Source organism: Nipponia nippon, unplaced genomic scaffold (assembly GCF_047370975.1).
Source record: "Nipponia nippon isolate SJK-2023a ecotype South Korea unplaced genomic scaffold, ASM4737097v1 scaffold_2, whole genome shotgun sequence".
Lineage (NCBI taxonomy): Eukaryota > Metazoa > Chordata > Aves > Pelecaniformes > Threskiornithidae > Nipponia > Nipponia nippon.
The window spans coordinates 31,166,218-31,180,040 of record NW_028262336.1 but is presented as its reverse complement, the minus strand read 5'-3'; the positions used below and the strand labels follow the sequence as shown (position 1 = coordinate 31,180,040).

At 42.9% G+C, this 13,823-nt stretch overlaps 1 protein-coding gene across 5 annotated transcripts in view; it reads left to right on the top strand.

Moving 5' to 3' along the window:
* RUNX1 (RUNX family transcription factor 1) overlaps nucleotides 1-10,102 on the top strand; it is a 174,841-nt gene extending 164,739 nt beyond the window's left edge. For 3 of the 5 annotated variants that reach the window (XM_087758225.1, XM_087758223.1, XM_087758226.1), the window contains 2 exons: nucleotides 1,160-1,321; nucleotides 4,893-10,102. In XM_087758225.1, the coding sequence (XP_087614351.1) occupies nucleotides 1,160-1,321; nucleotides 4,893-5,386 (656 nt within the window). In that variant the 3' untranslated portion in view covers nucleotides 5,387-10,102. Of the gene's footprint in view, nucleotides 1-1,141; nucleotides 1,322-4,892 lie in introns of all 5 variants that reach the window. The other 2 variants (XM_087758222.1, XM_087758224.1) reach the window with 2 other exon arrangements.
* The last annotated feature ends 3,721 nt before the right edge of the window (nucleotides 10,103-13,823 follow it).

Sequence of the window (13,823 nt, the reverse complement as noted above, 5' to 3'; positions counted from 1 at the left end):
GAATGCAGTTCATCCAACATTTGCTTTTTTCAAAAAAACAGTTAGCTAGATGAAGCTGCAGGAGAGTGCTCTTAGAGCTGAAGAAAATAGAAAAGATTTTACTAAAAATAGTAAGAAAATTTCTGGGTAGGTCACGGGGGGAGGAATCTTTCTCACTTTGATTTCTACAAAACTTAGACATTTCTAGACACTGAAAAATGCCAGCTTCATATGCAAAGATGAAATAAGCAGAAAAGAGTTGTTTCTGCATTGGTGCAACTGGTTTGGACAAACTCCCTGCTGTGCATCTCTGATTTCAAACGTCAGCCAAACTAGTCGTGTGGCTAGGAAATAATAGGTTAGTGTTTTTCCATAAATGTTTTACACATCTGTGCATTTTGAGATTTTGCTTCCAAGAAGCAGCAGTTTCTACTGTACTCGTAGGGTGTCTGCATTTTCAGCTTAGCAGTGCCATAGAGTTTGTGTAAGGCTTTCTGTTTCTGAAGTTCAGCTGCTGCTAGTAGATGTACCCATCGCTCTGAATCATATTTCTGTATTTTAGCATATACAAATGAGATGTACAAAATACCTGTTCATTTCATTAAGCCTCGGATTTTCAAAAGGTTGAGGAAGTCAAATTCCCCAGTCCTATTCATCCACTTAGGAGTCTGCCTTCTGGAGGACACTAGTTTCACTCTCCATCCCTGTCTCTCTCACATACACACACATTTTCTTCTTGTTTTTCTCTCTCTACTTACATGTTTGCACAGAAACACTTATAGTTCAGTGTTTTTGTCTCCTTGGTGCCATGCAAGACATGCCTTTTTGGCTAAAAGGGCTGCAAACGCACAGCCTGAGATACTAATGCATCTCAGCAATGAATAGTCTTTCACCTTGGAAAGCTTAATCTGCTTTTCCCTGACCGCTTTTCCCTGCCCACCATCGATGTGAAATATCAAAAAGCTTCACAAGAAAAAATCAACCGATCAAAACTCACAGATGCACAAATAATATTTTAGAAAGCAATTCATCTGAAGGTCTCTTGACAAAGGGGATTATGGAACTGAAATGTAATTATCTTGGCATTTAAGTTTCTATTTCCACCATGTGGTTTGGTTCATATATTTGATTGCAAAGTTTTATCATTCAAAACAGCCTATAGGTCTCTTTTTCATTGCAGACACAAGGCAAGTACAGCCATCTCCACCATGGTCCTACGACCAGTCCTACCAGTACCTGGGCTCCATTGCCACCCCCTCCGTGCACCCCGCCACGCCAATATCACCCGGCAGGGCTAGCGGCATGACATCCCTCACCGCAGAGCTTTCAAGCAGGCTGTCAAGTAAGTACCTAAAAGTTAGTCCCCCCACACCGGGCCTCACCAAAGCCTCGAGGCTGACTCCAATGCAAACCAGTTGCAATGCCCTAGGGTGCTGCCGCAGCTTTTCTTCAGTTGCAGTGCAGCCTATTGCAGGCCCTCTGCAGCAAGCCTTCTCCAACGTTTTGCTGGGATTAGTGCAAAGAGTAAAGAAATACGGTTTGGGGCCCAACATATCATTGTCAAAAAAGAAGATAAAAAAAAAAAAAGAGGAGAAAGCAGCACTTTGAAGATGTATGGAACTATAAAAATAGTTTGGAGTGCTGAAGAGCTATCGTATCTGCCAAGAAACAAATGCCACAGATAGTTCAGTTCTGTTTCCTTCCCTCACTCTAAATTCAGACCAGAGCACAGCAGGTTACGGGTGGACACACTGACTGCAGGATGGTGGGGTTTGACATTTTAAGTGTTGCACTGGATTGTCTTGTTACATCTTCGTCAAATTGTACTGCAGAGTTTTACAAGCCAACATAAAAACATAGCATGGAAGTGAAAGCTACCCCCCTGGTTTCCACCATACTCAACTGACCATCTGCTGACTCTGACCCACACATATTGAACCAATATGTGTGTGTTCAATAGCAGGAATTTTCTTAAAATGAATAAGAGCCATATAATTCAAATTTGCACATGGCTTTTTCAAATATATCTTCTTTGGTCGCACATATTGCTCTCATTTGAATACTCAGGGCTTCTTCTAAGATCAGAGAGAATCACTTGAACGTGCTCCAGCCTGTCCTATTGTTGTCATATAGAGCCTGCTTTGAAAGAGTCACAGGGATGATGCCCATCAAAAGTAAATTATTTGTTAGTTCCGGGTGCTAATTACATCTTAGCGATAGTTGAAAATATAGGAAACCTTTCAGAAGAAAAAAAGGAAATTTCTTGTTTTAAAAAAGGTCTATAAAAATTCTTATTTTTCATTGACACATTCTTCTTTTAAAATGAAAAGACTCCTTTTCTCATTCTCCTGTTGCCCTCCCTTTGCACTCCTTTCCACTGGCAAAATGCAGAAACACAGAAAATGGAGAACGATGAAAAAAGGTCTTCTTCATAGCAACCACAAGCAAAACAAATTATTCCATCAAGTTTTTAATCAATTTAAGCAATTTTCTTGACAGAATTGTTTGAAATCAATGTTTACCAGCTATTTTGATTTTCAAACCCTATACAGGGTCACCTGATGCATGTGTAACTTGTAGGTGTGGATACGTGAATCAGACTCAATGGGGATGTTAATCATATTTTACCTTTACCAGTGTGGCGACTAAGGTTGCACACAAATGAGTGCATGAACTCAGTATTGAAATGTGATATTTTTTGCATTGCTGTAGTGCCCAAATGTTGTCACTGTGTACCAGGGCCCTTACAGTGCTGTGGACGGTATGAGCACCAAAGGCTTTCATGGTGGCTGCCCCCAGGAGTGCACAGTCTAACAGAAGACAGCCACGTATCCGTGCAGTAACTGCACACTGTGTTTCTTTCGTGGCGCATGGTGAGCATGGAGGTAGAGCACCAGTGCTAGGGCTTGTTGGTGCTTTTTGTGCCCATGGTCAAAGTGATTTACCTTGGGGCAGGCATTTTTTCTCCATGACTTGTGAAGGAACCTAGAAGAGCTTCGTGCACATGTCAGCATTCTTTCTTTCCTATCTTAATTCTGTACATGGGGGCTAATCTCTACACATCTTAAGTGTTTTTTATAATCTTTCCGAAATGTTACTTCTATATTAAATGTCATTCAGTATTCCCAGAAAAATCTTTCACAATATTTTCTCCCCAATCCCATTACTATCACGCACACTTGCGGTCTATCCAAGAAATTTCTCCTTGTCAGAACAAAGAGCAAATTTGAGGGGTTTTTTACGCCCTACCATCTAAAGACATGGTGCCTCAATAAAAAAAGCAAAGGTATAGGGCATACTTGAAATACTTTGACATTAAGTCTCATTATTCTGCTTTTTGCCAAACTGGGCAGAAGAAACCCTCATCTGATAAGTGATGTGTCCCGGCAGTTTCAAGAAGTTTGATTTCTTTCTCAGGAATGAGGTGTGGAAGTACCATTTAAAATCTGGCGGGTTGTCAGATGCCACCTTCAACCTTAGCTACTCTGAAGCTCTTGCCATTCCACACCATAGTGTATCTTGCGATGTTAAATCTAAAGGTGCTGGGGTCTAGGGGAAGGAAATGTGTTCAGGGGTCCCATTAATCTTCCAGAAAAAAAAGGAAGGCAACCTCAAAAAGAGGAAGCATACAGCATGCGTCAGAGCTTTTCTAAGAAATTTATAGAAATTCATCAAAGTGTGCTGGCTGTGTCGTTGACGAGCTTTCAGAACTTGGCACTGGAGTGTGTCTGCTCTAGCTTTAAATCCAGTCAGAGCCAAGAGCTTTGTTTTCTCTCTGCTGCTTCTCATGAGTATTTCCTTCAGCGCATGGCTCCTCTTCTGCAGACTCCATGTCTTGTCTGACAGAAGAAGTTGTCTTCTGGAAAGATTTTTTCTTAATTATTATTATTGTTATTTTAATCATGCATAGCTGCCAGCTCTAGGGACTGACACCTTCCATTAATCTGAGTCATGATGAAGATCCTTCCTAAAGAGGCCATTATCTGCTCCGCTTGTTTAATCCTTGCACACCAGGGAAGGAGACAATGGGACCGGGCATACTTCCACTGATGTCAGACAAAGCAGAGCAGAATTTGTCTGTCCTATAAAACATTTCACTTAGCAGGATGAGAAAGGCTTCTAGCACACATGAAAGGAAGAAAGAAGGCCAACCCCAAATACATTATTCTGCTTTAAAAAGGCAGTACTGTTGTTGTTCTTTTTTTCATACTCATTAGAGCCAAGATTTTCAGAAGTTAGTAACACTTATGTAGATATTATATGAGGACTCAGATACGAAGACCTTAAGTGAACCTGATTTATCTTGACTTTGGTAGTGTTGAGAGTCAATGGGGAACTGTGCTCCCAAGTGCTGACAGCTGGGCTGAGCTTGGGTGTGTAAACCCCACCTGTGCAGGTTCGTGTACCCGAAGGACAATCTCTGCACCATGGAGCTTCTCATCTGAGTCAGCAAATAAAACTGGGTGCAAGGAGAGACTACGTAGAAGCTGGACAATTTATATTTAGGCCCCATCCGTGCCCCTGGTGAGTCAAGTGATGCTGGGCAAGGAGCTTGAGATCTGTGTCCCTGTTCCACACCCGCGCACCCGCTGAGGACAAGGGCACTCTGGAAGTGTAAATAATTGCATGTGCTGTAAGGTGTCCAAGAGCAAACACATACACATACAAAACAGAGCAAGAGCTTGGCACTCCTCTTTAATTGCTGCTTTACTGAAATTGGTCCAAAACATCCATATCCGTGAGCACTACAATGACTGCGTTGGAGATCAGGTGAGGGATAGCTCTGTTCTGGCAGTATCAGCACCGCTTCGGTTAACCGTAGACCAGAGTTTGGATGTTGGTTATCACCTCAAAAAGGTGAACCTCCGTTCTGCCAACTCAACAGTTCTCTGTCTCCCTTCCCCACCACCCAGGTGCCTCGGACTTGACTGCGTTCAGTGACCCCCGGGTGGGAATCGACCGCTCCTTCTCCGCACTCCCCTCCATCTCCGACCCTCGGATGCACTACCCGGGAGCGTTCACCTACACGCCGACGCCCGTCAGTTCAGGGATAGGAATCGGTATGTCTGCCATGTCCACGGCCACGAGATACCACACTTACCTCCCGCCTCCCTACCCCGGCTCGTCGCAGGCCCAAGGCAGCCCGTTCCAGACCAGCTCACCCTCCTACCATCTCTACTACGGAACCTCCGCCGGCTCCTATCAGTTCTCCATGATCTCAGGGGGGGACCGGTCTCCCCCACGCATCCACCCCCCCTGCACCAATGCCTCCACGGGATCGACGCTCCTGAACCCCAACCTCCCCAACCAAAGCGATGTGGTCGAGGCAGAAGGGAGCCACAGCAACTCCCCCACTAACATGGCGACCACAGCGAGGCTAGAGGAAGCGGTGTGGCGACCATACTGAAGAAATTTTAAGTAGTTATGGGCCAGGACTAACGTGCTTTCCGTTTCCTGGTGCCCGTAGGTATCCCATAAACACCTGTCTTGCTTATGGGCCCTGCCATGTTCATACATCACTTTGAGAAGGAAACCCTCCAGAAGCCAGCGCTCCCAGGAGCGGTGGCGTGTATTAGCCAGCCCCTGGTGAAGCGACGTCGCTCCAGCAAAGCATCCCTCACGGGGGGCTGAGCTTCTGGAAAGGAGGACGCCTGAGTTGGTGGTCCGGAGGTAGCGAGGGTGGGTAGAAAAGTACCCAGTCTGTTTCCAGGCCTGTGGCTTTCTAACGTGTCTGGGCTTGAAGGTCTCCACACTCCTAAAGAGAGTTTCGGTTCACTTCTATTTTTAAGACTTAAAACCTAAAAAAATCTTAGTGAGTTTACTGCATCTTATGGACATATTAACTGTAAAGAAGTATAGGAAGATTCCCAGAGGGAAACTGTGAACGCTTCTGTTTTAGCAATGCTGTGAATGAGAGGTTTTATATGTTGAACTTCAGTCTTTCTTTTTTTTTTTTTTTTAACCATGTTGTATGTTCCAAAGAATATTGAAATTTTTTATTGCTGGGGGTTTTTTGTTTTGTTTTGGGTTTGTTGTTTTTGGGATTTTTATTTTTTTTTTAGGATGCAGCTCATCCTGCTTTGCATCTAATTTGTTTTATTTCTCTTGGCACCTTATAAATTGCAAAAAAAAAGATTTTACTCTTTTTTTTGTTTTAATCATGCTTGCTTCTTTCTTGCTTTGTCAACTGAAAGAATCAGCCCCTTTTTCAATTAGTTAATTTAACTTTTTTCTCTTGGACTTTTTTTTTTAATACAACGGCTACAGCCTTGGGTCATTTTCAACTACTGTACTACTTTGATGAGTTCATTTATATTTATGCTTGATATTTAGACTTTTCTTATTTGTTGATACTATTATTATTTAAATATGCCTATATTAGAAAAGATCAGCAATTGCCTTTTTTGGTAGCAGCCAAAGTCAAATTTATCCCATTGAAAAAGGCTGGAATAACGATGGGTAAAGTGACCTCCTAATTACCTAGAAATATTGTTTACAATTATCTCACTCGCCTTTTACTCAGCTAACTGGGCTCAGATCCTCAAAGGCATTTTGGTGCCCAACTCCCACTGAAATGATTTAGGCACCAAAATCCCTGTGAATTTCTGTGCCTTCCCACCCAGTGGAGTCATCTCTCCCTACTCCTTCCTCGCTTTTCCTTCGTCACCAGTGATGACCCTCAGGATCAGTAATCAGGATGTACATGTTTCTTAAGGCAGACTCAATATTCCCTAACTAAATACATCCCCATATGCCCCCATTCTGCTCCTGAACTTGCCTGGGCTTCCTAACAGCATTGGTGGAGGCCTCCTAGTCTTTCAAAAGTGAAAGCCAGCAGGCAACTAGCATGGCAAGGGTGAAGTCCTGGCTCCAATGGAACTGGTGTGAGATTTGCTCCCGGCTCAGCGGAGCCAAGATTTCTGCGCTGTACAAAAGCCACGTTCCAGTGCGCTGGAAAATAGATCAGTTCATGCATCACAAAATAACTCAAACTGAACAGGGTTGTCAAGCTCATCTGGAAAGCAGGCTAGCAAAGAAAGGGCCTTAACGGTTCCTCCGTCACCATCTTCTAAGGGAAGAGGAAGGGTATTTAAAACTGGTGCACACAATATTCTGTCCCATAGCAAATATGCAAGGCTTATACTAAGAGCATGTTAATACAGAGTCGTCATCGTTGCCCATCGTTGCAGCACAAACATATCAGATGTCACTGTAAAGTTTATGGCACTATTTTATTTGAGGGTTTGGTCTGAATGCAGTTGTTGTACTACTCATTAATTACAAACTGCTGATGTTGACACGTGTGCGTTCCAAATTAGCTGATTATTATTTAATGTACCTCTTAAATGAGTGAAACAATTGCAGGTCAACTCAGAGCGTATTTGAAAGCAGGACTTCAGATCAGTGTTTGATGTTTAAAAAAAATTAAAAGGATTCAAATTAAAAAGATCCTTGGCTGCAGGCAGCAAAACAGCTGGACTTATTTAAAACCATTTGTTTTTCAAGTTTTCTTTTTTTTTTTTTTAATATGATTTTGCTTCTTTGTTTAAGTCAGATGCAGTAGCACTTTGGTATTGAAAAGTTACAAATTGAAGAATTTACATTGTTAATAAGGTCATTTTTGTGCAGAAAATAGGGAGTGTTTCAAGAGATCTCAGCAAAAGGGCAAAATGGTTCTGTTAAAACACATGCACGGCCTTGTGCGTTTCCTTTAGCATAATATATTTTATCGTTTTCTAGAGTTTGCTCTGAACAAAAAAGGCAGAAAACATCAAAATTATATCGGAACAGTTAAAAATATATTTTGGAAGTATGGAGACCTTGCTGAATACAGAGAGACCCTACCTGTTCTGACATTTATACAGTCAGAATCTCACCTCTTCAGTAGCCTAAAAAAAGTCCTTTGTCACTAAACAGTAGCTCTGTTGCAGAATCCACCTTACACATTCTCTGTCACTGTGCAATTAAAATCATCATTTACTGCAGCTCTCACATCTGCCTTGTGACTGGACCACCCAAGTGCATAGTGCTGCGAGCGTGAAGCCAGAAGTGAGGGAGAGGAGAGGACCTCAGAGGAGCCAGGTGCCTCACCGCGGAGGGCAGGGCTGCTGTGGCCGGGTGACTTCAGCCCAGTGGCAGAAGTGAGGTCGATATGGCTAGTACACTCGCAGGCCTGTCCGTCACCCCAGACTGCTTTCTGCTAAAGCCCTTTCCCCCTTTTTAGCCCGTAGTTTGTACTACGCACTTTTGAAACTACAAAATCAGGGATTTACCAGAACGGGGAATTGGCATCTCTCAGCCTGGAGATTAGACCTAACATTGAACACTTCTTAGGTCTACAAATCTACTTTCTTTACACTTGTCCTAAAGGTGAAGTTTAATTTTATGCTCCCTGGTGTGAACAGGATAAGAAACTGCAGAACTGGTCACCACGCTTACCTGCGTCTTTAGTGACGCGTAACAAAACCCTGGGATTTCCCCATGTCTCTCATGTGATAATTGCCAGCAACTAAACTTTTGAGTCTAACCTCTCTGTGTATGTCAAGCACAGCACAAAGCAACACCCTCTTTACAGAGGAAAAGCTAAACTCATTATCCTTTGCAATTAGTCTGTTTAATCACTGTGGGTTTCAGTGTATTCACACAAGTGCTTATGAGAAACCACAGTTTACTCAAATCTATATTTTTGTAGCCATCCCCTGCCCCACTAAGGACAGCAAAGATTTTCAAGGCTGTAAAAATGCTCTCACGTCATATCTTAAGAGCACTTAGCAGGCAGAAAGAGGACATTTGGATAAAACATTTCCCCCATTCACACATCTCCAAATTATAGTATATAAGTATATATTTTTTTATATATATAATATATATATTTATATAGTTTTATCATCCCGGTAGCTGAACGGAATCAAAAAAGAACTACTGTGCTTCTCTTCACAAGTCTCAGTCAGCAGAGTGCCTTAGATACCTTCCCCTGCCGCAATACGGTTAATGGCAGCCCTTACTATCAGCTTGTGTGTTCCTTTCACAAGACACAACTCGTTGTCCAGAGGCAGCCATATCAAACAATTTGGAAGTAAATATAGGGCCCGGTTCCCATTTGCTCTAAGGCCTCAAACAGCGTTGATGCTCACTTCAGGAGCTCCTGCTACACTACCAGGGCGATGTACAGGAGCTTTAGTGCAAGGGGGAGGTGGATGCAGAGTGCATCCCTGCTGCGAAGGATTCGATTTGTAGAATTATGCCAAATTATCTGCTGGAAAGGAGAAAAACCCTTTCCTCCAAATGGCCCACAGTCTTTGTCAGAGTGTTCCGAATTGCCTGCACTCTTGAAACATTCATTACTGCTTTCTGGGTGACCTTTTCCATTGGTGTATTTGAAGATTCAGGAGAAGTGGATCATTTTTCTGTTTGAGCAAAAGACTTGCTTGTTTTCCTGCATCGTAACATTTTCGTATTTTATTTTTGTTAACCTTGCTTGGTCAGTACCGATCACTTGGCATTTTTCTCCTTGTCTTAAAAGGGTTGCATCAACAGAGTTACTTGTATTTATGTATGTAAATAGCTTCCAAAAGCTTCATAGCAAAATATTTAGTGCTTGTAATTACTCCGCATTTTTTTCATTTTTCTGTTTTTAATGAACTTACCTTTGTGTTTGCTTAAATACTGTAGTGAGACTTATTTCTTTCCAAATTAGTTATTTTAGGCTTCAAGATTAACTACATTTTATTCACTTTTGTAAACAGTTATAGCATGGTCTCTATTCAACACTCTTCACTTTTTTGTGGTAGGGGAGAAATGAATGTGCAAAAATCTGTGGGTTATTTGTGGTATTCTGGGTTTGACAGTTACATCTTTCTTGAAAACAAAAACTAAACTTTCAGTCTGAGGTGGCCGTATGGTAAGTCTGAGGGGAGGACACAGCGGGAGACGCGCTCCTATCAGAATGGCATCAAAGTGTATTCGTTCAGCATTTACTGGCTACGTTTACAAAACAGATGCTGTAGCATCCTGCAACAGTCACATTTTCCCTCGCCACCGTCATGCTGAACATTTCCAGAAGGGGAAACTACCAAACTACCAGGTTCTGGAAGTTTGCTTTTTTGTTTTTGATTGCAGGGGATTTTTCTTTGGCGGGGGGGGGGGGGGGGTGGGGAGCCAGGGGAGGGGAGGGCTGCTGTTTTTTGGAACCAGATAGGAAAAGAGAATAGAGTAGATTTTTTTCCCCCACTACAGGAAGTCTCTAGATACCACGTCAGAGTAGACTTTTGCTGTACATAGGGATGGCTGTGTCCAGCGCCACGGGCGAATTCATTACAACTAGCACGCAGAGCAGCTGGACTGCTGCGTTAGTTCTAATGAAGACTTTTTCTTTCTTTCTTTCTTTCTTTCTTTCTTTCTTTCTTTCTTTCTTTGTACCACAGTTTCCTCTGTAAAGTCAATATCATAATTAGTGTGAATGACAAATAAAATGTTTGACAAGTATGCACATTGGTCTGGTGGGTTCTTTCATCAGGGAGAAAACAACTCTCAGAGAAAAAGTAACCATCTGAAAAAGGATATTGACCGTGTATCACTCACATCATCAAAAATATGTTTCCATACCTTTTTCTTTTGCTGATTTCTTTCTTTTTTAACGTCAAATGGCATTTCCCTGCTACGGAGTGGCCTGGCAGAAGGCCTGCTCTCCAATAGGACTATCAGAATAGGACTGAAAGGAGACTTTGCAGATACAGAAGACTAGTAATTGCATTATATCTCTGGCTTCTTGATTAAATTTTGATATTTCAAGGTCATCTACAGCTCTTATTTTTCTCCCTTAATCTTTTGCCTCTTGGGTTGGATCCTTTTTGATATTGATGAGTTGAACCTTACTTCAGGAGCACCAAAACAGATAGTTTGAGGTCACACTACTTATGAGATACACTGGTTGTTTTTTTCTTTAAATAAATAATGAAACAGTAGTGTTAATGAAACATTAATATGGGGGAAACAAGCTTTCAAAAAGAGGAAAAAAAACAGAGTCAATATTGAAAGTTCAATCTGAAAGCCTTTGTATCTATGCATATATAGATATACACAAAATCTTCTAATATTGGCTCTGCACAATACATTGCATTATATTAAAGCAGCTTTCAGTAGTATCCTTCTACACAATGATGTATATATACAAAGATTAACTTTCATCTACTCCTCTCAGTGAAGTGAAAAACAAGCTACAAAGCAAGCTATTAAAGGTGTATTTTTTCTGACAACTTGTCAGGTAGCATGTCACCTCTCAAATGATAATTCATATTATATTTTTAAAATTAGGGCCAAGACACTAAGGAGAACAGTTACTGAATTCCAGGTACTTAAATTTCTAACCTCTCTAGGGGTTAGAAATGCTAACACATACCTCTAATGTGGTTACTGGTTACCCTGCTCAGTATGACCATCTGACATTTCTTTCTGGCACAATCCCATGTTACCCTAACAATATTGCACTTATATTTTTGCAAGGGTCTACCCTACAGATTCTTCTCCTTACCCTATGAAACCCAAGAGCACTTCTTTGGAGGTGGATGATGAAGTAGAGCACATATTTATTTTGTTTCTTACTTTAACACAACAGGAAAAGAAGCCCCAAATAGCGACAGTCAGAATGAAAACAAAAATATTACACCCAAGGGCATCTCAGCAGAAATATTTGTAGCTAGATTTTGAAGATTACGTAGAGGACATACCAGCAGAGTTCTCATTTGGTATAGGAGGGTACGGCATCAGACTGCCATGGCCATTTTAATCGGATGCACATGTCCCGCTGCTGCTGAAATTGCCTGTCCTTTCGAGAAAGGCTGTGTCTGTCTTACTTGACAGCAGCAGCTCAGGCATTTAGGCAGGCCAGCTGGACTGAGGCGAATCCTTCCTAGCCCCAAGCCTGCCAGTTTTCACAGCGGTTGTGCCATTCCAGATTGGCAGCACCTGCTCTCTGCAGGGTGAAGGGAGGAAGGACGGGCAGCTGCCCTCTCCTGCCCCTCTGCCTTCCTCCCTGCCCAGGGAAGCTGGCAACGGGGGGAGCCCAGAGCTCAGGAGCAGGCAGTGTGCAGTCACGGCAGCCCTCTGGGATCCCTGGGCGCTCGAGGTGGCCCTGCCATGCCTGTTTTGGTAGCTGAGAAAGGCCAGCTCAATCCCCCGCTCTGGCTGCTTGAGGGAGGGGAAGAGGAAAGGGCAAAGAAGGCGATGAAGACTAAGGCTGGAGGCTGCTGTTTGTGAGAGGAGGGGCTGGCAAGGGTGAACGCAAAAGGTCGTTGACTTCTTGTTGCGTCTCACACCCTGACTGACAGTTTTTAATGACCTTTAATTATAAAGGCCATTGTCATGGGTGTTCTCCCACACTATTTCGTTTGACTTGCGCAATGAGGAAACAGCCGTAAGCCAGGCTCCAGAGCAAAAGCAGCTTATTAAATACTATCAGCCTGCAAGGCACCGTACAGCTCAACACAGATGTCCTGGAAAGACAACGCAGGTGTGTTACCTTCGGTGTACATGGCATTTTCCCTCTTTTCAGTGGCTTGTCTCACAAAACAACATTGGATTAGTGGTGCAGTTTACTGTGCCCAGAAGTGATATTCCTTTTTCTGAGCAGGCATGGAAATGCTGGTTACTGGTGCGGCGTGTGGTCACAGAACAGACAATAAACTCTGTATTAGCTGCTTGGAGACAGACCTTGTTCACAGCATTCATAGCGTAGAAGCCTATCACCACTGCAACTGCTACGATACTGGAAGACCTTGTAATGGCACTGTGGTTTTCAGACATGACTAAAATATGACTCAGTCCAGCACTGTAAATGGGCCAAAAATACAATTTATCCGTGGCCCCATATCTTTTTACAGCTCTGGGCTTTTTACAGTTCTATAAGATGATTTGGGAACATATCTCAACATTACTTTAGGCACCTCCTTCTTCTCCCTGGAAGAGAGCATCTTTTTTCACTGTTTAACTACGTTGAGGGCTCACATTAACTTTGCCACTGGGATGCCCTGTGGAGCAGAACTTCTAACGTAGGCAGGATCTCAGGGAAGGAATGTCCGAATTACAGCTCATCTCAACTCTTGCCTTCTGGGGGAGGGAGGCACGTTGTAGATAAAAGCATGTTTAACCCTGAGGAGAAGGAAAATAAAAGCTCAGAAGCTACAGGTCTTCATTGGAATGTCTAGCTACTGAATTAGGAAGCTTGTTTTCTGGTTTTAAGTTACAGGGACACCTAGAAGTCTCCCAGACTGGATTAGTCAGCACGAGTCACTGTCTGGGAATTGTTTGGGTTTGCGAGAGAAGGATAAAACAATTTAGAAAGAAAATCTAATACACAGATTTAAAACATAGCCTGCTTTCAGAGCAGGGAGGGGGTTAGGTCTGATTTGTGGGCTTTATAAAATGCTGGTTCCTAAGGGTAGGAAGGCTGTCAAAAGAGAGAGAACCTGTTCCCTGCTGATGCAGAATTGTTTCCTGTAGCATGTAAAAAGTGCCTCTGGCTGTTTTACTTTCAAATGCCCCAAACACAGGAACATCTGTAGCTTTTCTGGGGAAGCTTAGACGGCGGTCTTCCTATCATCTGCTGCTGCACTTGACACGTCCTGTAACCAGAGAAGAGAGCCTGTATTCAGGGCAGTCTGCAGTTACAGTTCCTCAGGAGGTCTCTGACATCTGGGTGTGCTTCATGTGGCCACCAGGTTTTTGCCTGCTGGCTGCTTAGTCCCATTTCTCCTGTTTTCTCACACCAGAATCCCTCAGGACCAAGATCTCCCAGTTCAGAAAGCAGCTCTATTGCCATCTGCAGGGATACCACAGGTACAAGGGTG